Source organism: Neovison vison, chromosome 1, assembly GCF_020171115.1.
Source record: "Neovison vison isolate M4711 chromosome 1, ASM_NN_V1, whole genome shotgun sequence".
Classification (NCBI taxonomy): Eukaryota; Metazoa; Chordata; class Mammalia; order Carnivora; family Mustelidae; genus Neogale; species Neogale vison.
The window spans coordinates 289839129-289863695 of NC_058091.1; the positions used below are offsets into that span (position 1 = coordinate 289839129).

Genomic DNA, 24567 nt, shown 5'->3' on the forward strand with positions numbered 1-24567 from the left:
TGTAAAGAGGGGAGACTAGGGACACACGGTCTCAAAGACAATTCATGATTAATTTATTTTTTAATAAGGAATGTTTTACAAATGTGTGTGGCACCCCCCCCCACCCCGCAGAGGCCACGCTCATCTCTGTACCATTCCAACTGTGGTTTACATGAACATGAAACACCCTTAACAGTTCTCAATAAGAGATGGTACCAAAAGGCTGTCAAAATCACAAACTTTTGGCAGAGTAACCGTTTCGCCCTGGGATATAGAGAATAATTTTTTTTTTTTTTTTTTTTTTTTTTTTTGGCTATTTTGCTTGGCTTCCAGCTTCCCGAGTAGTATTCTTGACAGCATTTCAGAAAAACAAAAATGATCAAGAGTCCATTAAATCAGAGGTTTCTGGCTGCATGTTACAATCGCCTGGGGGACTTTTTAAAAATTTCAATAAACGGATGCACCCCAGACCTCCTAAGTCACAATCTCTGGGGTGCGACCCAAACAGCAATACTTTTTAAAGCTCCTCAGGGGACCCAGAGGATTGCATGACCCGCAGTGCTGTAAATTACCACCCGTTCTCCCTCTTCCTGCCATTCCTCCCACCACCATCGGCTGCGTCTTCACTGCCAATACTGATCCTCTTGGTGCTCAATGAAAGGTAGGACAGATGCCGAAAACTTTTCACCTGGCTAGGGAATGTGTCACCAGTGAGATCCCTCCCATGGCTCAACTCCAAGTTCACATGAACGGACAGAGGAGGGACATCCCTACCTATCTGGATGGAGATGAGAGGCTAGCGAGGGAGGAGGCGGCTGGCTGTTGGGACAGAGCCACGGAGCCTGGTTTGATCTCCCTTACTCCTGGGTGAGACAGCCCGTCTGGCAGGCGCAGGGGGCCCCGGGCCCCGATCACCAGACACTAGGAAAGGAAGGATATCGGTTCTGCAGGAGCCAGGCCACCCCCAGGGTATAGTACAGCATGACCAGAGCGTCCAGGATCTCCTTCTTCTCCTTGTTTGAGGTCGTGCTGTCCTTCCAGGTCAGCAGCGTGTTCCTGGCAGACTCAGCATGTTTCTTGGCCTGAGCTGGGAGGCCTGGGGGAGTTGGAGGGTGGGTGGCAAGACGAAAAACATGAAAAAGGCATGTTTCAGTCAAAGACCTTTCTGGGGGGAAATACATGGGTAGTGTGGTTGGCATATGGTCCGGAGTACTCATTTCCAGAGCTGGCGGTGCATCAGAATCATCTGGAATACTGGTAGAGAATATAGATTCCTGGGTCCCACCCCAGACCTACTGAGTTGGAATCTTTAGAGAAAGGAAGTCCAGGAATCTATATTTTTAATTAATTCCACACGTGCTTCTTAAGCAGCCATCACAGCAGGAATCTGTGGGCCCGTTTAGAAATCAATGATCGAGACAGGAGTAGAAGCTGAGTGTCCTGTTCCCAGTTCTGCCCCTAATGCCATGTGACCTTTTCAACCCACAAAGCTTCTCCATCCGCCAAATGTAAAATGACAGTAATTATAGAAGCTGCTCCTTTACCAAATACCTGGAGATGGTCCAGAAACAAACTAGGTTATGCCACAGAGTGTTTGCTATGCTTTGAGCTTTCTGGAAAAGGCATTCTAAAAATACAAGGGCTTATGAATACAATTACTTCCATCTGGGGATTTTTTTGAATCCAAGATGAGGCTGGTTATACTAATTGGTCACACACGCACATGCACAGAATCCAATTCCTGAATGCAGTGAGGCCCCTCGCTAAGATGACAAAGGGAACGCCAAACTCCAGCCAGACAGAAATTTCAGTATGCTTTCCCTTGTTTCCTGACTTGAGGCTAGAGTTTCTGGGCACCCACTGGAATTGCTATTTGTCCAGTTGGCTGACAGAGGTAGACTTGACAACACCCAATTTCTAGACCTCATTCTTCATCTTCCAACTTAGCTCATGTCCAGGGATCCTTGATGGGACAAGAGAAAGCCTGGAGAAAAGAGGAAGGTCAGCCGAGAGCTCATGATCCTAGGAGTTCTCCACTCTACTGCAGACAGGCATGGCTGGTATTCCCGTTCAGCTCTCCTCTCTGCAGGCTGGTATACATATTCAGTCCTATCAGGGAGACCCACTGTGCCCCTAATTCCCACTTCACACTCCCAGCCCTCAGTCTGTTCTTCCTTCAGCCTTTGGAGCCCAGTTTCTCAGTGCAGGTATGGTCAATGGCCATCAAGATGACTTGAAGTCTTCAGGCCTCCAGCCCTGATACATTCCGGATGTGCAGGAGCTCCTTAATAAGCTGCCACAAGGGGCAGGGTAGGGAGAAGGAGGTGGAAGGAAGAACAGAGCTTCCCTGGGAGAGGCTACAAATGACCTGAAAGCCAGGAAGTCACTGTAGAACACTCAGACGTGCCTGTCCACAGGTCTTAACTCAAGAGAAAAATGCAGGTCTGTGGCAAAAGAGAGGTCTGTGCCCCAAGTTACCAGGTAACAGCAGCCCTCAGACTGCCCTGCACACCAGAAACACCCGCATAAAATGCAGATTCCTGGGCTTGCTTCCCGTTGTGGTTCACAGGTTCTGAGGTGAGAACGGAGGATTCACATTCCTAACCACTATTCTAGGGGATGACGTGATGCGGGCCGTCTAAGGACCATGTGTGGAGAAGCATTTGGTAAAATCTCTATACAAGAGGAAGATCTCATCTTATTTTTGAAGAGCAGGTAGTTTGACTGACGGAGAAGGTTGAGGAAGGATGTCCACTTGGGGTAATCAGCTTGAGGCCATAAAGAAAGAATAAGCAAAAACCCTGTGTGTGCGCACACACTTGCGCACGCGCGCGCGCACACACACACACACACACTGGTGGGATGGAGGTGGGGTATGTAGGAGTGTCAAGGCATAAGGAGACCAGCCTGACTGAAGGAGAGGTTTACATGTAAACACACGTAAGGTTAGAATTGGATGGGTCAAATGGAGTCTTGGGGGTCCCTGGATGGCTCAGTCAGTTAAGTGTCTGCCTTCAATTCAGGTCATGATCTTGGGGTCCTGGGATGCAGCCCCATGCAGGGCACCCTTCTCAGCAGGGGGGACCTGCTTTTCCTTCTCCCTCTGCCACCCCCGCCGACTCCCAGCTCGTGCTCTCTCTCTCTCAAATGAATAAATAAAATCTTTAAAAATAAAATAAGATGGAGTCCTGGATGCCAAATGAGGAGGTTGGATTCCATATTAGGTAATGGGGAGTCTTTATAGGTCTTGAGGAAGGGAGCAGCAACTGAAGTTGCCAAGGACATCAGACCAAGAAAATAAGACAGGAAACTGAGAAAGACTTTTTAGCCAACAGGCTGTTTCCCACAACGAGGTGGGCCCCTGGGAGTGTGTCAGAAAGAAGTGCAGGAGTCCAGTCTAGAGGCTCCCATCAGTCTGTAGGAAGGAGAAAAGTGAAACTGGCTGAGCCACTGAAAACCACCCCTGAGTCAGCACAATGTTGCTTCTGGACTCCTGAGTGGAAAACAAATGAGAAAGCTGCCCTGAGGCTTTGCCAGTCTGCCTACCAAGTACCCCCCAAGTGCCCAGTACTGGGCTGTGAGACCCCCCAGCAGAACACTTCTACCCTAAGCTCAGCAGCTAATGAATTATAGGGTTCTTTGTCTCTGCTTTATCACGCCCCACACTTTGGTCCTTCCGGTGAAAAAGCTGAGCTCGTGACCCTTGGGCTTGAGCAAACAGAACTAGGCTCTTGACTGAAAATGGCTCATTAAACTTCAAAGTCAGGCCTAAGGGAAAAAAGCCATTCCACTACTGCTCCCAGAATCCACTCTTGTCTTCAAAGTGGGGGGCACATAGCCCCTTACATCACGCAAGATGCCAGAATGGTGTAGGAAAGAAAAGACAAACATATCAATTTTTATCTTCTATTTTCATGAAGTTATAATATTACATAATAGATTAGTATCACTGACATAATTTATAATAAATGCACATTTATGGAGTTTGCTCAAATTATCTGAAGTGACGAGGGAGCTAATTCTCAAGGGTTGAGAGATCACTGCCCTGGACAATGTTTCCCAACCTTTACAAGTATGAGAGAGCTCTTTTTATGTTTCAAAAAATTCCTTACTTTGTGATATTTTTATGGCATTTCCTACATGAGAAAATTCATGAGGACAGACAGTAGTGTGAATCAGTATCAGTAATCATTTGAAATAGATTTGTAAGAACATGCTCTTCTCATGTAAGGATAACACTGCAAATACGTATACCCACGAGTCTCACACTAACTGTCTCTAGAAGAAGCTCATACATCTGTGCTCTCATTCCCTAACTCCGAGTCCCACTTCCCCAGCTCCAGTGTCAACTCGGAGACCAAGTCATTTCCCTTGACTTGCCCTTCTCCCAAGCCAAGGACACCTTCTCCCAGCACCAAGAGTGCACCAAGCACAGAGGTCAAAATCAGGCCCTAGTCTGGATGTCTGGAGCCTGAGGTTCAGAAATGACAGGGATGAACTGGAAACTGGGCCCTGGTATCATCCACCAAACATATCAAATCATTTTGCTTTAGTTTGAGATAAGATCCCACCACTGACATCTGTCACTCTGACTCAGGCCAGAAAGAATCTGCTCGGAGATACCCACCCAGTTTTTGGAGATGCTGCTGTCACCTTTGATCGTCAACTATTTTTAAGAAGTTCACGTAGACAGCGATTAAAAGCAGGGCCTAGAGCCTGATTTCCCAGATACCGATCTTGCCTTAGCCGCTTCCTACCTGTGGCCTTGAGCAAGTTACTTCATCTATCTGTGTCACCGTTTAGTTACCAGTACAATGGTAATGAAGATACTTTCTTCCCTGTAGGTTGTTGGTAAGGATTAATTTAATTAATTCGTGAAAATTAATTTGTGAAAATTCCGGCACACAGGAATGAAAGGAGTTTGAGTAGATATCAGCCATCATGATATCATCATCATCATTACTACTGCTACTGCCACCACTAAGGTCCATTCTGTTAAGCAATTTATTATATTTACCCTGACTCCGGACCTTTGTCATCGAGCTGCTTAGAATCTCCACAAAAGGCTGAGTTGTCACACACAACCTCCTTGCTGGCAAGCATGAATGGTTTCCTGCAGGTCAGATCACCCAGGTGTAATCATTCCCTGTTATTCCTGCACCAATTTTGTCCTTTTCAACCAAGTGGACAGAGAACATAGGATTCTTACGCTTTTGCAACACTGAGAATAGAGCCCAGGATCCCTAGAAAGTTCCCAGTAATAACAGGCTGACTCATTTACTGCTTCATTAATAATAAGCCACAGACCAGGAGACTGCTTGTCCGTGTCACTATTCTGTCCTTCCTGGACTCTTGGACAACAGTCCGGCACAAGGTGACAAAACACCTTATTGTTTCTGTAGCTGCCCTTGCTCGGCCACTGAAGCACTGGGCTCATTCGGGCCACCGAGTCCCACTTCCGCTGCCTTCCTCTAGTTCGCAACCAGCAGCCTTTACGCCCTGCTTTGCAAAGGCCCCATGTTCTCTTGTGTTATTGACTCCTGAACCCCATTCCAACAATTGCTCTATTTCTTCAAACTGCCAAACTTTCTCTTGAAAGGGCTCCTTCCTCACTCCTGAAACTGTCTCAGTCTCTCTCTCTCCTAAAATTATCTTCACGTGACTTTTCTGTATTCGCCAGTGACCCTATTTTCCCTCACTCTTTTCAATACACAGTAAGTAGCGCACGCAGTCTGGCCTCCTGGCCTCAGCTCCCCTCCTTCACGCCTGGGAACCGGCTTCTGCTCCCTCTGCTCTGCACAAACTCTTCTGCTGAGGCCCCCAGAGACCTCCTACTAAATACACTCAGTCACAGCTTCTCAGTCAGATGCCCTGACCTGCTTGGCTTCTCCTCTTGGCTCCGACGACACTACACCAACTCGGTTCTCCTTTCTGAACCTTCGCTCATTGCTTCTTTGCTAACTCTTTCCGAGGGTTCTTTCCCTCCGAGGGTTCCAAGGGTCTGACTTTCCATTTCTTCCTTTTCTCCTCTCTTTCCCTCTCAGAAGTTCTAACAATCCCTAGCATGCCCACCTTAGCCTCCATGCTTGTAATTTTCCATTTCCCCTCCCCAGTTCTGCTCTCGAATATTCCTCCATGCTTGCGACACTCCTCCTAGTCCCAAAGTTCTAGTCCCAAATTTCCAAGCACGGGGTAAAAATGTGCTAGTGGATTTCTCTATTGCAACTCAAAATCACCAAAACCTGCACCCGCCGTTCCTCTCCCCTGTGCCCTCCCACCTTCCTAACTAGTGTCTCTATGGCACCCGCAGGGGCATGACCTTCATGGTCATTGTTGGGCCTCACTTCTCCTCAACTTCAAATCGAACATCAGGTCCTGCCAATTCTTCCTTCACAGTCTTTTTTATAAAAGGTTATTTGTAAATAGGTAATACATTTCCATGGTTCAGAACTTAAAATTATATGACAAGGTCAATGTTGAAGGGTCTCATGTCCTCTCTTGTTCCCTTTCACTGAAAGGCCCCACTAGATAACTGGTTTTTGCTTCTGCCTTATGTATCCTTCAGTGTTTCTTTATGTCAATATAAACATAAATTCTCTCCCCTTCTTTCTTACATAAAATAAGGCATATTAAACCCCATACTGTGTTGTACATTCTCTTTTGCCTGACGATGCATTCTGGAGTTTTTCCCCTACTAGTATATGGTGCTTTCCCATGCCCTTGTTAAAGCTGCATAAAGTCTTCTGTGGGTTATTAGTCCTCTGGTGATGGGGACACTGGTCATAAACAATGCTGCAAAGAATGATCTTACCCTGGTTATTTTGTAAGTGTGTACTTAAGAAAAACTCCCAGAATGATAAAGGATGAACATATCTGTCCTTCCGAGATGCTTAAATCCTTAGCTTCTCACCCATTCCATTTGTCATCAGCTGTGATACATCTAGATCGAAGCCCTGTATTTAAATCAATCACATGGCATTTGCCTCGTGGTGCCTTCCGTCTGTATGTAGCTCACCTCCCACCCGAGGCTGTGACTTCTCTGAAGGCAAAGACTGTGCCTCTGTACGCTGTATTTCCCAAAGTCCCGCAGTAAAACTCACTGGAAGACTGGTTATTGAGAGAAAGCAGCCTTTTGGCTTGACTCGCACTCCCCAGGGCTGGCAGAGGCTCACAAGGAAATGAGGCAAGGAGGTCTGGTGGCCACAAAACACACATACGCACAAGGAGGCAGCAACACGCACAGACACATCCATCCGTCTACGCAGAAGGCTGGCTCCTAAGTTCTGCCCGTTTTAAAGCAGTTGAGGATCAATGACAAAAAAAACTAAGTGGAATTCGGCAAGCACTTCATCCCTCGTGGAGGTTTGTGATATTTCAAAGCTTGGGTTGTTTTATTCTATGGACCAAAGACTTTAAAAAAAAACTTACAGGGAAAGACTGGGTAAGTCTTCTAACTGAAATACGAGGTTTCCCTTACCTGTGAAGCATAAGGAATAACACGGAGGACATTGGGAGATGGGAGAGAAGTGAGTTGGGGGAAATCGGAGGGGGAGACAAACCACGAGAGACTATGGACTCTGAGAAACAAACTGAGGGTTTTAGAGGGGAGGGGAGTGGGAGGATGGGTGAGCCTGGTAGTGGGTATTAAGGAGGGCACAGATTGCTTGGAGGATTAGGTGTTATACATAAACAATGAATCTTGGAACACTATATCAAAAACTAATGATGTACTGTATGGTGGCTAACCTAATACAATAAAAACTGAAAATAAAAACAACAGAGAAATCCTAAAAAAAAAAATCAAATAAATTAATAAAGAAAGAGGTTATTCTCAAGAAAAGGTCATGATCATAATCTACTCCGGAAAAACTCTATGTTAGGTTTCAGAAAGTCTAGAATTAGGGGCACCTGGGTGGCTCAGTTATTAAGCATCTGCCTTCAGCTGATGTCATGGTCCCAGAGCCTAGGGATAGAGCCCCACATTGGGCTCCCTGCTCAATGGAGAGCCTGCTTCTCCCTCTCCTTAGCCCATTCCTCGGGCTTGTGCTCTCTCTCTCTACCTCTCTGTCAAATAAATAAATAAAAATCTTTAAAAAAATAGTTACTTCACTTCCTCAAAAAAATTTATTTCACAAGAATCCAGGGGTATTGTGGGGTTCCTGGGTGGCCCAGTTGGTTAAGCGACTGCCTTCAGCTCAGGTCATGATCCTCATGCTCTCATTCTCCCCTCTTCCCTCTTCTACCCTCTTTCCCTCTCTTTCTACTTTTTCTGAACAAGCGCATCTACTGCTGCAGCCTCAGCTTGCCCCTGTGTATGTGGATCCTTGCAAACCGGCTGCCTTCCTGAGCTTGGGCTCCACTTCCCAGCTGGCTGCCGAGTACCTCACCGTGACGCTCGTGGCCACCTCCCGCAGGCAATGATCCGGCCTGTCTTCTGAGCCCAAACTCTGCAGCTTCTCCTCCCTTCCCCCGTCAGCCTGCTCTTCCTCTTAGCTCCCTGTTTCAGCTACCCTTCCAGGTCATGCCCTATTCAATTCAGCCCTTCCCTCAGCTTCTCACTCCATTCTCCACTACAGGTCACCAATTCTGCGTGTCATTTCTGCCACATTCCAACCACCATGGCCAATGCCCTCAGCGCTTCTTGTCTGGCAGGATAACCGCCCGAGTGCTCGGCACCTTTAGTCTATCAGTCCAACCCGTCCTCCTGAGTTTCTCACTTCACAACATCACAGTACGTCACCACCTCACTCAAAACCTTCTAATAACTCCTAAAATTCCTGGATACCTGGGCCCAGATTAACCTTCCAATCCCATTACCAGGCAAGACCAGTCTGTCCTGAGGTGCCTTCTGTCCAACCCTAACCTCATGGGTCCAAAGGGAAACTACAGTGTTCTGTGAGGAGTCTCACAGAGGCCCTCTCAGCTCCCAGTCCTCAGATCAATACATGTGGAGGCCCAGCGCAGGGTTCTCTACCATTCCCCTTGAAATCTACTCGGTAAACTCATCTTCATGCTTCAAAGACAAGACATGTTACCGTCTCTCTGCAGCCTTCCCTGACAGTGGCAGAACCCCTGATCCCCCTCATTTGCTTCCCCAGAACTGTGTTCCTGCCTCTACGATCATCTGTCCCTGCCTACTACAGGATGCCGTGTCTCCAGAGGGCAGGGACTGGCAGTGCTCACTCACACATCACAACTGTCCAGCATCATGCCACCAGACTTTTCACAGGAGCTCCTGAAGTGCTCCAATGGCAAATTTAGCAAAAAGCTAAATTTGTACTCTTATGAAGGCAGCAAGTTTGAAACAGAGAAATTCCAAATGAAGAATAACGTAGCTCCATTCAAAGGTTTTCTTTTGCTGAAGGCCTTCCTGACGTCCCTTAAGTCTCACAGACAAGTGGTTGCCTGTTCCGCCAGGAAGGGAGGACTCCCGCCTCCCCTTAGCCATGTCAGCCTTCTCTCAGAATACAACAGATGTGTTCTTAAGGCCTGAAAGAGCCCCGCTGTGACCTCACTGTGGCCTCACTGTGGCCCACTGCTTCACCGTCCCCAACGTCAACCACTCATGGGCTTGCCACATCAATGGCCAAGTGAATCTAAAATTTCATTAGAAACATGAACTCAAAAGGTCCCAAGGGGGGGAAAAAAAAAAGTCCCAAAGAGCCCTAAGCAAGAAGTTAACAGATTTAATTAATAATAAATTGAATTCCATTTTAACTTTTTCAAAAGCTCCAGTTTCGGATATCTAGGTTCCTGATGGCCTAGGTACACTGGTTCCCTTCCCCTGTAGCCCTCAAAACCATCTCAAGCCCTTAAATCACTTCCTTGTTAGGTAAGCTAGGCCCCACCTGAAGACCCAGGTCCAAAGGATACTTGAAAAAGTCCCAGGCCAGTGGCTCAGTTCTGTCAAGCAGTGACATCTGCTGATCCATACTGTGTACCAGAGACTGTGTTCGCTATCGGGAAGACCTAGTCCCTGCTCCCAGGGAGCTTCTGTTTCAGAGACACAGACATGTAAACAAAGCACATATGAACGTGTACAAAGAGATCTGTGGTAGGAGTGTATGCAGTCCGTGCGGGATGCCACGGCTGGCCACAGGGCACAAAGCCCTGTGCTGACCCTGTCCTTGGCTCCAAAACATGTTCGTGCCTCTATCAGTCTGAACAAGTATTTATGGAGCCTCTACTGCCACGTTCCTGCCCTCGTGGATCTTACACTTGGGTCTGTTTTAGCAAATGCATCCCCATCTTGCTCTTCCGTACAGTGTACCTTCCAGAAAGCACCATTTCTCTAGGATGAGGGCTTGCTCTTTTCCTCAGCTACACCTTCCAGGAACTTGAGTTCTGTCCACGGAATTCAGGTCCTGTTACTGGGGCACTCAGGTCCTGTTACAGGCACTCGCCCTGATGCTGAGTGTCCACACTTGCCTGTCCTTCCCCTGTGGACCTGTGGCTGGAACTTCTGATATCGTCCCTAGCCCACTGTGTCTCTGTGGCCTCATGTGTACACTATGGACATTAACATTATCTTCCTCCACGGGATATTATAAGGACTAAATGAGACTGGCTTGGAACAGGCTAAGTACTCAATAAATCACCTATCACCATTACCTTTATTTCTAAGATCCCTGCCACACTGCCTGCTTCATCCACGGACTTCCCCGCCTTTTGCTGAGGTGTGAGTTGGGGGCAGGAAGGGCCCTCCCCACGTCCCCCGCCCCCGCCATCCCCACCCCACCATGCTTGTAGGTTGGGTAGTCTGGCTCTCGAGGGCTGCTCCACCACACCCAGCGGGGGGAACCACGTACCTCTCAGTGTCAGGTAGCCATAAGCCAGGCTGGCCACGGCCTGTGCACATTTCCAGTGTTCTTCCCCAAAAATAATCCGAGAAAGGATGACACAGCGTATCAGCTCCTTGTTTGCTTGGGTATTCTGCAGAGAGCAAAGACGTCATTATGCTTTTTGGAAAGGAAAGAAAGCTCTAGCCCAGGCTCTTCTCACAGGAATATAGGACTGAATTCACCTTTTATCATTTTCTCTTCTCTCCCCTTCCCATCCCATGACCCATCCAGCAAGGCCTGGTGGCTGTCCCTTATTCCCAGGCCCTCACACTAAGCTCTGCTCCTCGCTTCTGCCATGAGTACGTGGTTCAGAGCGCCCGACCTTCCACAGGGCTGACCAAAACAGCCGTTCCCAACTGCTCCCACTCTTGCCCCTCCCCCAGTCTACTCAACCTCATAGCCACAGGGACTTCTTTTAACCTTTTATTGTGAAAAACTTCAGGAATATACAAAAATAGCATGAAGAAGGGCTCACTTACTTTCATAAGGTATCCACTCATGGTCAATTTTGTTTCCTATCTACCCTCCTCATCTACCACCCTCTCTATTATTTTGAAGAAAAATCAGATATTAAATCATTTCATATCCCATAAGTGTCTCCCAAAGACATGGACTTAGCCTTATAACTGGAAAACCACTCTCACCAAATACTGACAATAATTCTGTAAAGTTCAGTATCTACTCTCATAAGTCTGATAATTACCTCATAAATCTTTTTTTTTTTTTTTACAGTCCGCCTGTCCACGCACTGACATCAGTCTCCTGAATCCCTTTCCATCTGTAGGTTCCGCCTCCATCTAGTCATTATTCAAACTGGCCGAGGACTTGTCAAGCCTTAAAAACGCTCAGTTGTCCTCTATGGCAGATGGTACTTCTCTGTTTCTAAAAGCAAACGTTCTAGCCTGGCTCTGTGAAATAGGAATGGGTACAGGCCAAGACAACTGTCTTCTCAAGGCCTCTGGATGATTTACAAAGGTACATTTATAGATATACCCAAGAGGGGTATCATCTTCTGTCATCTGCCTGTGAGGTGTCTCCTGGCCTTTCCCAAAACCATCTACACACCTTTTCTCCACACCCGACTTTAAGCTCATTTTCCCCTGGCCAGGAAGTCGGTGTATGAATTCCTCAGTGGATGAATCACGCTCCGGGAGCGTGTTGGTGCCTGTGTTCTAAAAATGATGGCCACCGTCATCCTGTCTCAGGCTCCTGGATTTTGAACATTCTGATCCTGTTCTTCTGTACAGAGTTAAGAGCACTTGCCCTGAGGTCCAAGTTACCAAGTCTCTGCCTCACTCTGAGAAATGCACCCCTGGACTCTGACCTCTGTTGCTACATCCCCTTTCTGGTGGTTTAGTTTGCTTATGAGTCCACTGAACCCCTGGCATCCGAGCCTGGGCCTCAGCTTGGCTGCCCTTGTTTTCAGTCTCCTGCCTCACTATCCTGACCTTTCTGTTACCCAAGAAATCTCATTCTGAAACCTCTCAGGAGAAATTTTTTTTTAAAGTTTTTTTTAATTAAAGGTAATCAGGGGGTGCCTGGGTGGCTCAGGCACATTGGGCGTCTGCCTTTGGCTCAGGTCATGATCCCCTGGTCCTGGGATCAAACCCCATGTCAGGCTCCCCGGTCAGCGGGAAGCCTGCTTCCCCCTCACCCACTCCTCCTGCTTGTGTTCTCTTTCTCACTGTCTCTCTCTCTGTCCGAAAAACAAATAAAATCTTTTTTAAAAAATGAAAGGTAATCAAACATCAACACAAAAAACAAAATATACATTTTCAGTTTAAAGCCAGGAGCACAAACCCTCCATGGAAGAAAGCAGAGCGAACCAGGTGTGGAACCCAAGGGCAGGGCGGCTCCCCCACTATGCTCTGCCTTGTTCCCTTCCACTTACAAAGAAATACAACAACTTCCCCTACTTTGAGTCCTTCAATGTCCACTGAAGGCAGAGCTTCTGTCTTTGTGGACATATTTTTAAAAGGAAACTAAAACCTCGTGGGGTTTTTGTTTTACCATCTTTTTCTTAATCAGCTGAGCTATTTTCTTCTGGGATTGGGCTAATTTCTCTTTAGGAAGAGACATGCAGCCTACAGCGTTCTCCTTGGTTGTAGTGTCTTCTTCACTCTCTCCAGACCCGCTAGAGGAACACAATTCGTCTCTTTGCTGGTATGCTGGGATCTTGGCTTGCTGGGACCTGTAGATACCAGAGAGAGATGTGGATTCAGATTTACCTCTGAGTATCTCAAAGCAGGGGGGTAGGGATATGTGCTCTAACAGAAACTTGAAGGAATAAAGTCTGGAGATAAGTTCATGTTCCCCCTTGAAGCCCAGAATCAGGACAGCAATGTGTGATTCAGATGAAACATTTGTTAAACCACCCACTTCCATCAGAGTCCCAACTCTGCTACTTACTAACCACATGACCCTAGGCAAGTTATTATTTGTTTCTTTGTAAAATAAGGTCAATCAGAGGAGGTGACTGGATTAAATCAGATGATACTCATAAATCACTTAGCTATTTAGTAGGTACTATTTTAATATTAGCTACTTTTATTTTATTAGCTCCATAACTGGGTTTCTTCTTCTACAAAACAAAGGTGTTGAATTGGAAGATCTCAAAGATCTTTTACATTCTAAAATTCTGATCCAATCCAGGAAAGAAAATCAACATAATGAAATAATGGGAAGGGAATTAATAGTTTGAGACTAGACTTCACTGTCCTCTTTCATGTTTCTTATAAGTAGTGGCTAACTAAAGAGGATATGGTCCCAACAAGGAGAGGGGAAGGAACCCCACAGGTCAAGAATATATTCCGAAGCAAAATGGCCTTCCCAATTGTATTTGAAATAAATGTGTTGAAAACGAGCTGAGTGGCTGAAAATCTACCCCCTCCACACTTGTTTCCCTCCCTCCTACCTCTCTCCTTCCCTCCCACCCCCTCATTCCCCTCCTCTCTCTCCTTCCCGCCCCCTCTCCTGTCTCACATACACAATGTAGATCTCTAACTTTGATGCTGAACATGATTATGAACGGGTAATTGGAAATGGTAAAGATAAAAGTCAAAGGAGGTAATCTTACAGAAAAAAAGGCATAACCATGTCTTAACATCGCCAGAAAAATCAAAGTGATCCCGAAAAAATAGAATTCTGAAAACTTGAGAGCGGCAACAGAATGTTTAATTAATTATCAACAAGTCTTCCAAATGAATCACCTTTGTACACACAATTTTAAAAGTTATACGACTTTTAAAAGTTCAACCACTACATAGTTTTAAGAATAATATTTATTTCCCTTTTCCACTGATTAGATAAGTAATAGATGTTTACTGTAAAAAGAAAAAAAAGCAGAAAAACAAATGTCAAGTGTAATCTTTTACGCTAGGTTTGAAAAATGACATGTTAATATCCATTCAGAATTCCTGTTCTAAATAACCTACCCAGAGGCACATGAGCAAACTGGGTCACATGGAAGGGAAGCAACACTTCTCCAGGCCCAGAAACCTTCTGCCCACAAACAAAAGTGTGCTTTCAGAAGACATGCAAACTCAGTGGAAAAGCCAGAGAACATGGCTGATGCAAGGCAATCAGAAGGTGGGTGCTAAGCTTGCCTCCTTTCCACCTGGCGAATTCCATGCTCCCAACTCAGATGTCACCTCTGCTGGAGTCCCGTACTAGAGTAGCAAAGTAGAGACACCCTCCAAAGGACTTGCAAAAATTTCCTCCAAACTTCTACTACAGTGCAAATCACGTTATAGTCATATGTTCAAAATTCATTCGTTTTGTTTCTGAGTCATCTTTGACTCCGCAAAATAATCTCTACCAGGGCTGGGGCTAAATCTCATTTGTTCCTGAAACCCTGACATCTGCCTTACCATAAAAATAAATAATGGCTTATTAAATGCACAAATGAATGAAAAAAGAAAACACAGTCTTTAGAACACCTGAAAAATACTGAAGATAGAGGGAATCTGTGGCAACAGATCCTGAGTCAAGAAAACTAACAGAAACTTGAGTCCCTCAATAGAAGATTTTGCCTAGGCTTCATATTTCATAGACCTGAAACAGAAATTCAGTCTCCTGGGATCACCAAGGACTGCCAATCATGGATCTTAAAAATTATAAGCCCTAAATATTTTAAGTTCAGGCTTCGATAAATTAAGCTGACTCCAAAGGCAGGAGCTTCAACAGCAGCAACCTCAAAAGAAGGAGAAACATTGAGATCTTGACTACTGACTTGAGAATGCAAAGCCCTAAACTAGCTTTGAACATCTTGTCATGAAAGATAAGAAAGGTAACTGGAGAATACTGACCAGTCAGCTCATGTGAAAGATAAAATAATAGAATAAAAAGAATAGGCAGGTTGAATGAAAGGTCTGTCTTGCCAGGTTTATAACTTATTCTTATAATGCCATCATAAATATGAATTCAGACTAGTAATATCAAGTATGAATTATCCAATTCATGTATAAGATACCCTACATGAATGCCACTTCTTAACTTCAATTTTTGAAGTTATACAACTTTTAACCTCAGGATATTTTATGAGGTGGTACAAAATTACTAAAATGTAACCACTAGTCACACCTGGCTATTACGCACATGAAATGTGGCTAATCTGAAATGAGATATGCTATAAGCATAAAATACATACTGAATTTCAAAGACTTAGAAGAAGAAAAAAATATTTCACTACTTATTTTATAAAATATCACAGATATTTTAAGATAAATATAGTTAGTATTAAAATTCAATCTACCTATTTCTTTTTTATTTTTTACTATGGCTCCTGGAAAACTTAAATTACATATGTGGCTCGCATTTGTGACTTGTATTACATTTCTATTTGATAACACTGGTATAGATCAATCGTTCTCAACCAAGGGTGATATTGCCCCCAGGGGACATTTGGCAATGTGTGGAGACATCTTAGTTTGTCATTACTGGGACAGTGCTACTGGCATCTACTGGGTAGAGACCAGAAATGCTGCTAAACATCCTACAATACATACATCAGCTTTCTACAACAAAGAGTTAGCCAACTGAAAATGTCAACAGTGCCAAGGTTGGTATAGAAAAAACCCGGGTATAAAAAAATGGTTAAAGAATTGACTCTGCAATCCGGGTACACAGTTTGAATCACTAGCTGTGGGATTTGGGGTCAATTACTTAACCTTTTTCTGATTCATACTCCTTATTTACAAAATTATAATAGTATAATAGTACTACCGGTACAGAGATATTGGGGCAATTAGATAACTTAATACATGTCAGTACTTTGAACAGTGCCAGGCACATAGTATTTGCTCAGTAAGTAATAGCTATTATGTGAAAGTTTTAGTTTATTATCACATATTTCATGAAACAATTTAAATTTCCTCATTATCTTTATTGTAGTTAATTCTCCATGACTTCATCATTCTTGTTATAATTAACCTATCTATAAAAAATAAAATTTCCCTTCGGTTGGGAAAAACAATTATGTTCCTTCTTGCATGGCTTGCATAAGTACAAATGAATCACATAGCAGAACTGTTAATTAAACCACACCACAGAAGCTCAAATTCCTCTTCAATGTAATATGCATGCAAAGCTCCGTAGCCCAGGTTTGCCTTAAGTGGGAGGTCCTAGTATTCCAGGCCAGTAACTGTGGGTGATGTCAAGCTTCTGTGGTACTTACAGGTGGAAGCAGAAGTCCCAGTCGGTGTCATTGCTGACAGTTGGAATGCGGATGGGGCTGGCTTTCATCTTCTTACTGCCAAGAACCACAAGTCAGAGTGGCTTTAGGGAAAAAAAAGACTTAGAAGTCTATTTTCTCTCTGTAGGAGGCTATTAACATTAAATTGAAACTGCCCAAATATATAACCCATCTGAAATAAATAAACAGACTTTCCACACGCATGTACAGAGATACCTAGAAGGCAGAAATTAAAGGCATTTGTCATATTAAAACTCTGAATTAAATTTCTTTCTCCTAATTCCTATTCCTGTACCTCCAAAACCCTTGACTTTTTGTTGTTGTTGTTGTTGTTGTTGTTTTTTACCCCCTAAAAGCCACTATATTTACAACTCCCGATTCATCAAGACTATGCTCTCCTGGGGCACCTGGGTGGCTCAGTGGGTTAAAGCCTCTGCCTTTGGCTCAGGTCATGATCTCAGGGTCCTGGGATGGAGCCTGGCATCAGACTCTCTGCTCAGCGGGGGAGCCTGCTTCCTCCTCTCTCTTTGCCTCTCTGCCTACTTGTGACCTGTCTGCCAGATGAATAATTGAGATTTTTTGGTGGGGGGGGGGACGGGACTATGTTCTCCTACTCAAGTCGGATATTGTTTCTGCCAGATGGAGCCAAGCAAACCAACCAGTTCGAAGCATCAAATGAATGATATCAGTAAATTCTCCCTGTCCCTAGGGCCATCCCACTACTAATAAGAAGTCCTAGTCAAGGAACACACATGCGTCTATTTGGGTATTGTCCATAGCTGATGGGGGAAATGCCTGAAACCTCAGGACAAAAATCCTATTTATAATTATTTGCGAAATTCAGTTCTCACAGCTCTCCCTATCACTTAAATCAAATCTAAACCAAATGCATAGTTATGTACTGACCATCAACACCCACCAAGTCACTCTTCATCTCACCCTGCAGAATCATTTCCACCTGAGCTCTCAGTAGCTCTTACACAGGCTCCAGAACATCCACAATCCAAACACCAGAAGATTAATTTCTCTTTCTAATCTCTACTTTAAAAACTATGGCCAGGGGCGCCTGGGTGGCTCAGTGGGTTAAGCCTCTGCCTTTGGCTCAGGTCATGATCTCTCAGGGTCCTGGGATCCAGCCCCGCATCAGGCTCTCTGCTCAGCGGGGAGCCTGCTTCCTCCTCTCTCTCTGCCTACTTGTGATCTCTCTCTCAAATAAATAAATAAAATCTTAAAAAAACAAACAAACAAAAAAAACCCTATGGCCAGGGCGAGTAGTTTTGCGTTCTCAACCTCCTAAATTCTGTTCTTTGACATGCCATATGGCCCTGAATAAATTATAACACCAAACTTTGGCCCCTCTCTCAAATGCAAATCGCTTCCTTCTTCCTTTCCCCGCAACTTCGTAAAGCCAGACGCCACATTCTGAGCCCAGGCGAGCATCCCGAGGCTTCCTTCTTGAGGGTGGTGCCTTCGCCACACAGGCTCCAACTGGAAACGCACCCGCGGGGAGCAGCGACGTTGCCGGTGGGCCGCCCCGCTGGCCGAGAGCAGAGAAGCCACGCCCCGGAACTAGCCTTCCGGCTCCCTCAGCGGAGAGCTCGGCTTCCTCGCGCGGCGTCCGCGTCCTGGCTTCAGCGGACCTCGTTCAGGGCGCCGCCGCACAGGTGCGTGGCGGAAGCGAGGCTCTCTGCGCGGTAGGCCTGGCGCGCCGGCTGCCCAGGTTCCGGCTCGGGAGACAATGGGGTTGCCATGGGAACGGAACGCCGCCGGCAGAGTCGGGAGCGTCGGCGCCAGAAGCCATGGGGACGCGGAGCACTTCCGGTCCGGGAACTCTCGGGCGGCTCCTGGGCGCTTCCGCCGCACCCCAGGCTTTACGGTCTCCGGGAGCGGGAAGCGTGCACAGTGGAGCTCGTCCCCAAGCTTCCCTTTGCTGCGGTTGCGTCGTCCGCTGCTGTTTTTCTGAAAGGGACTTTAGCTTTCAGGCACGAAGATGCAGGAAGAGGAGCGAAATCCCGTCTCAGGATAGAAGAGGGCGCTGGGCTTCACGACCCTGCTTACGTAAAGCTGCTGTACGGGACTAAATGGGCGCCCCTTCGCGCACCCTGCATCCCCGATGTCCCCCCAGGTGCTCTGGCTCTCCAGACTGGAGAGGAAAGGCCCCGAGGTAACTGTTGATGGTGTCAGCACCGTCTGTGTTGCCTCTCCCGGTAAGATCTGAACGATGCTTGATCAGGAAAGTGGAGTGCAGGAAATGAATGGTTTGAGCAATGGGCCCCTAATTCAGCTGCTGGTTAGCAGTTCAAGCAATATTCTCGGGGGGTGGGGCACATTGGGCAAACACCACATAGCCCTAATTTTTGCAGCATGTATTCTTAGACCATTCCTCTTCAGCAGCCTGAAATACACCATGATGATAATTCAGATTTGACGGGTGCAGGGCCGTTGGGGCCAGTACCCAAACCAACAGTACCTGCTACGCAGCCTGGTGCCCAAGGGTGTTATCACAAACCCTACAGTGAACGAGGGCCCTATGACAAGTCAAATTGAAGATGGTATGTCCTTGTTAAAAGGAAAAAAAAAAAAGCAGGCTCGGTAGAGAGAGAAGGAAAATATTTGCTAAGAACTTGAAAGGTGGTGTTTACATTTGTTGTTTGTTCTTTCCAGTTCCAAGTTGAAGTTTAATTGCTATTGATCCAAGACTGCCAAGATAGATTTTCTGCAGTTAGGTTGGAAGAGCTATTTAAATGAGTTTGTTTAAATATCTCTCAAGTGAAACCTGAAGGGCATTGTAACTTATAGTTTAAATCTGTACCCTCAAGATCCTGCACCAAAATTTTAGAAAGATCCTGCCCTCTTTATTTTGTTTCCTAAGAGAACTCCCAGCGTGGAACAAAGGTGAGAGCCATGAGCTCCACTTCAAGATTGCAGGGCTCTGGTTTTGACTCCATGTGGCCTGGGCCGAATCACAGCTCTGGAGTCTCAGTTTTCTTGCCCAGACAATGAGAGTATTTGTTACCACTTGTTTTCCCCAACCCCTCCCAGTCCCCAGGATTCTGTGCGGCAAACCGCAGATTTTTGTGAGTATGAACGGTATTTAACACATATGGGGATAAAAAGGAAGAGCTGGTTTCCTGTTCCCTAACACTGATTCCCCCTTAACCTTGTTAAATTGGTCTTCATCACACTGAAAAGTTTTAATGTTCTCATTTTAGGAATTGGCTAGGAGGTTTTTTTCTAAGTATATGAAACGTAACTTTTGGCTCCTGAACACCAGCTTCTACCCATCACTGCAAAGTGAGGTAACAGGACAAGCCCTGAATTCCCATTTTAAAAATGAGTCTGGTTTCACCTCCATTTAATTAGCTTTGACCTTGGGGAACCTGGGTGGCTCAGTTGGCGTTTGCCTTTAACAGAGTCAAGGGTTCGAGTCCCACTTCAGGCTCCCTGCTCAGTAGGAAGTCATCTTCTCCCTCTGACCCTCCTCCCTCTCATGCTCACTCCCTCTCTCAAATAAATAAATAAAATCTTTAAAAAGTAATAATAATTAGCTTTGACCAGAAGCAATTCACCTGTAAAATTAGAAGTCAGATTAAAAAAAAAAGTTAAACTCTTCCAAACCTGTGTGCTGTTTTTTTTCCCCTTGCCTTGCCGTCTTCACCCTGTCCCCAAATATAAACCTTAGTTACAGGTAAATGTGCTCTAGGTTTGTTCAGTAACTCTGGAATGGGATGCTGGTAATCTGGGTAGACATTGCCTTTATAGTGTGTTCCCTCACAGTCCCTCACTTGATCCTGAGGTAGAAGAAGCAAGCACTGCTGTTGCAGAATCGCATAGGGGAAGCATGCGTACAGGGTACTTCTAGATTCTTCCATCCCCAAATAAACTGAGATTAACTCCAAATTATTTTAACTCCAAGAACTGTGAAACTTAAGGACAAGGAAACCAAATAAACTTTACTTTGGACTATCTAATTTCTTAAAACACATTTTCTGTCCTCTTAAGACAAGGTTAGATACCTTACTTCTGAGTTCCCATACTACCCCCTCCGCAATCTCATCTTGATGGTCACAATTATAAACTTAAAAAAAAAAAAAAAAGTTTTGTTTTTTTTTAAAGTTTTTCTTTTTTTAATATTTTATTTATTTGACAGAGACAGTGAGAGAGGGAATACAAGCAAGGGGCACGGGAGAGGAAGAAGCTGCGGGGCTTGATCCCAGGACCTGGGGGTCATGACCTGAGCTGGAAGCAGATGCTTAACGACTGAGCCACCCAGGCACCTTCTCTGTGAGTTTCCCACACTCCCCATGCATCTGTTCTTCCACCTTGGAAAAATGCACATTGAAGAAGACCTGCTACTTGCTCAGTACTGTTCTGTTAGGGAAGCAATAGTGAACAGACAGACAAAAATTTTGCTCTTCTGGAGCTTCTATTCTAGGTGAAGAAAGACAGGACTACTAGTAAATAGTCTGATGTCTCTCCAAGTTAGAAAAAGGCACAGAGCTTGGGAAGTAGGCAACAACTTTGTGTGAATTAGAAAAAAAAAAAAAAAAAAAAGCAACCCTCTTCCTCTAACCAGACCCAGGCCCCTCCTAAGCAGTAAAGCTATGGGAACAGAAGGTGGGCTGGGTTTTAGGACTCCCTTTTAGGACTTTCTCAGCTGGGTGAACCACCTTATTTGGAAGTAACAAATTATATGGAGAAAAAGCCAGATAAAGGATCTAGAAAGTATAGGGTATGCTAGCTTCTACAGTGTAGTTAACGGAAGTCTTCTCTGACAAGTTGGTATTGAGTAAATAAAAGGAGCAACCAATACAAATGTCAGGTTTAAGAGCATTCTAAGATAACAGCAAGTACAAAGGCTCTGAGACAGGAGCAAGTTTGGTGGGTTCAAGAAAAAAAAGAATGAGGAGACAGAATGGGTCAGCAAAACAGCAAAGTGTGCAGGGCTCTATAGGCAGTCCCTTCATCTAAATATCCACCCACCCACCCATGAAGACTGAATACCTACTGGGTAGTGGGCCATGTCTGATCAGTTGTGAACTCCTTGTGGGCGGTAGTGGTTATGATTTACCCTTGAGATTTTAGCATTCAGCACAGTGTCTGGCTTATCAATGTTCACTAACACTTAAGAAACTTGCAACCATCTTCAGGAACGCTCCAGTAGCAGAGAGTCTGGCCCCTTAGTGTGTCTATCCGTTAGGAAACAGGAGTTGCTGCCGTAACCAATGACCACAAATTTCGTGGCTTAAAACAACACAAGTTTATTATGCCCTAGTTCTGGAGGTCGGAAGTCTGCGATGGCTGTCCCTGGGCCAGAGACAAGATGTGGGCAAGGCTGATTCTTTCTAGAGGCTTTCGGGGTGGGGAGGGGGTTTTCTTGCCTTTTCTGGCTTTGAGACCACGTCCGTTCTTGCTTTGTGGCCTCATTTTCCATCTTCAGATCTAGCAGTGTGGCATCTTTAAGTCTCTTGACTCCTCTTGCTTTAACAGATAAATACACTGTTAACACCACCTCTCAGTGTATTTAACCTGACTTGATTTCCTTAGGTTTAAAAACATCAGGAAGTGACGTAGGGAGCACTTCCTACCTATCCTTCTCCTGTTCAGAAGCTCCCATTATTTGGCGGGGTCTCGCTCCTTTCTCTCCCATACACATTCCCATTTGTAATCCAGTACATCCTCTCTCAGTACTTGAATATCCTGTTTCTTCCCATCTGGGGGCTTGGTTTATAATGAACGTGCGGGAGTGTCGTCCCTCCACTCACCTCTTTCTCTGGGGGACTAACTCTTCAGAGGAGCCTCTCCATCTGCTGGAACCCCCATCAACTGCTCTCTCAACACAGGGGCTCCAGTGGCCTACTTCCCGCAGCCACTACCGTTGAGCTCCTGGCCTTGGACTGTCTCACAGATGGGCAACTCTCATGCTTGAGTTCTTGGCCCTGAGCGGAGCATAAATTGCTCCTCCGAATGCCTTGGTCTGTTGCTTTGCCCAGCAACCCCCTCTTTGCCTTGCAGTTGACCTTTTAACTTTGCTCACAAAGCAGCACCCCAGGCTCTGCTGGAGAGTTTGTGCTGTTGTCAGCACCCCGCGTTCCAGCTCTGCCACGTTGCACGGGGTTGTGCTGACACGTTCTGCGAGCATTTCCCCCACACACAGCATGTCATGTGTTTATCTGAAGATGGGTGGGTTTAATTATTAAAGGCTTTGCAGTCTGTCTTCAAGTTTATGTAAGGAAAACAAATAGATGAGTCTTACTCCACCAATGTGAAGAAAAGGGCCAGTCTTTCTCGCACACTGTGATGACACAGGCACTTTTCTCCCCTTTTTTTCTTTGCATTCTTGTACCACGTGATGGATACTATTGCAGAATTAGGAGTGTGTGCCGACGGAGAACAACCAGAACCTCTCCAAGATATTTGTTTGTTTGTTTGTTTGTTTTTTACATAAGCTCTCCCCACAACACGGGGCTTGAACTCACCACCCCAAGAACCACATGCTGTACCAACTGAGCCAGCCAGGGACCCCTTAATTACCTTTTGAAGTACAGTCCAGAAGAGTGTATAAAGTATGCTTCCATATTTAAAGGGCAATGCTAAATACATGCCTACAGGTACAGACAGACATGCTCAGGTCATCCAAGAAACGGAACAGCTGTGTCCCTGAAGAGGTGAACCAAGGATTGGGAGAAGAAAGATTTATTTTCAGTGTATTTCTGTTGACATCTAGTCATCAAGCCTTGGGAGTTTCTTTTCATACCCCAGCTTCGGTACGAAGCATTTCTTTCTATTTAAGAAGACAGGTTTGGGGGTGCCTGGGCAGTTCAGTCGGTTAAGTGGCTGCCTTCAGCTCAGGTCATGATCTGGGGGTCCTGGGATCAAGCTCCCTGCTCAGCACGGAGCCTGCTTTTCCCTGTCCCTCTGCCCGCATCTCCCTTTGCTTGTGCTTTTCCTCTGTCAAATAAATTAAAAAAAAAAAAAAAACAAAGACTGGTTTGGGTATAGCTTGGTTAAGTGCCCAACTGAGTTGTGGTGTTTCTCCAAGAAATCATCTGAGTTGAACAGCGGTCTCCGTTGAAGTAAGTTCTCACAGGGTGCATGCACTGGGTACACATAGTAAATAACTTCATGTGCCATTGGCATTGTTTTCATGGATTTCTTTTGTCTTTTCATGGTGGGGGGGCATTTAAGGTCCAATTAAGCATGTACGGTGTGTAGTGAGCTGAAGTCGGTGTGGGAGAACCGTGTTGTGAGTGAAGGGAGATGGCCCATTGTGTTATGATAAAGAACGTTAGCTACTTAAATAATTGCACCCATTTCGTTGTCATTTGGGTTTTGTTTTTTTAAGATTTATTTATCTATTTTTAGAGTGGGGGAGAGACAGAGAGAGAAAATCTCTCAAGCAGACTGCCGCTGAGCAAAGAGCCCGATGCAGGGCTCCATCCCACAACCCATGAGATCATGAACTGAGCCAAAACCGGAGTCAGATGCCCCATCATTTGCTGTTTTAATTATGACTCAACCTGTGAGAATTCACCCTAAAGAGTTCTCTAAGGAATGAATTATCCTTGTGATAGTTGATAGCAGGTATTTGGCTTATTTTTTTATTTTTTATTTTTTTAGCATGTGTATGTATTGCCTTTTCCAAAAAGGAAAAGGAAAGAAGGGGAAAAAAAAAAAACAATCTAGCAGAAGCTTTTGAATGATTACAAAGACTGCAGACACCCGAGAGGCAGTTTTGAACTGAAGAGCCATGAGACAGCTGTGCACTAGGGGCTGAGCATGGGGCCAAGGTGCTAATCACCGGACCTAAAATAAGGGTCCTCCTGGGTTATCTGGGTGGGCGCCATGTAATCAGAGGGGTTGTCTAAAGTGGACAGGGGAGTCCAAGTCCAAGATTAAAGATGCTACGCCACGGCAAGGAGGGGACAGATAGAGGACCACTGCCTGCCACAGCGTGTGAATGGGTTAAAAAACATCACATCCCAGTGCTACTGACCCACTCCTCGGGAGCCACATACATATGCTCATGAATGCACCAAAACTCAACAACAGAGA

At 45.5% G+C, this 24567-nt stretch overlaps 1 protein-coding gene across 1 annotated transcript in view; it reads right to left on the reverse strand.

Annotated features, from left to right (window-relative positions):
- Positions 1 to 17995, reverse strand: part of TTC23L (tetratricopeptide repeat domain 23 like) — a 45589-nt gene extending 27594 nt beyond the window's left edge. Inside the window, exons 1-5 of the mRNA XM_044232918.1 lie at positions 17861 to 17995; positions 16495 to 16569; positions 12831 to 13011; positions 10788 to 10911; positions 919 to 1075 (exon numbers count right to left, since the gene is read on the reverse strand). Of these exons, the coding sequence (XP_044088853.1) occupies positions 919 to 1075; positions 10788 to 10911; positions 12831 to 13011; positions 16495 to 16569; positions 17861 to 17952 (629 nt within the window). The 5' untranslated portion in view covers positions 17953 to 17995. The remainder of the gene's footprint in view (positions 1 to 918; positions 1076 to 10787; positions 10912 to 12830; positions 13012 to 16494; positions 16570 to 17860) is intronic.
- Positions 17996 to 24567: the final 6572 nt, after the last annotated feature.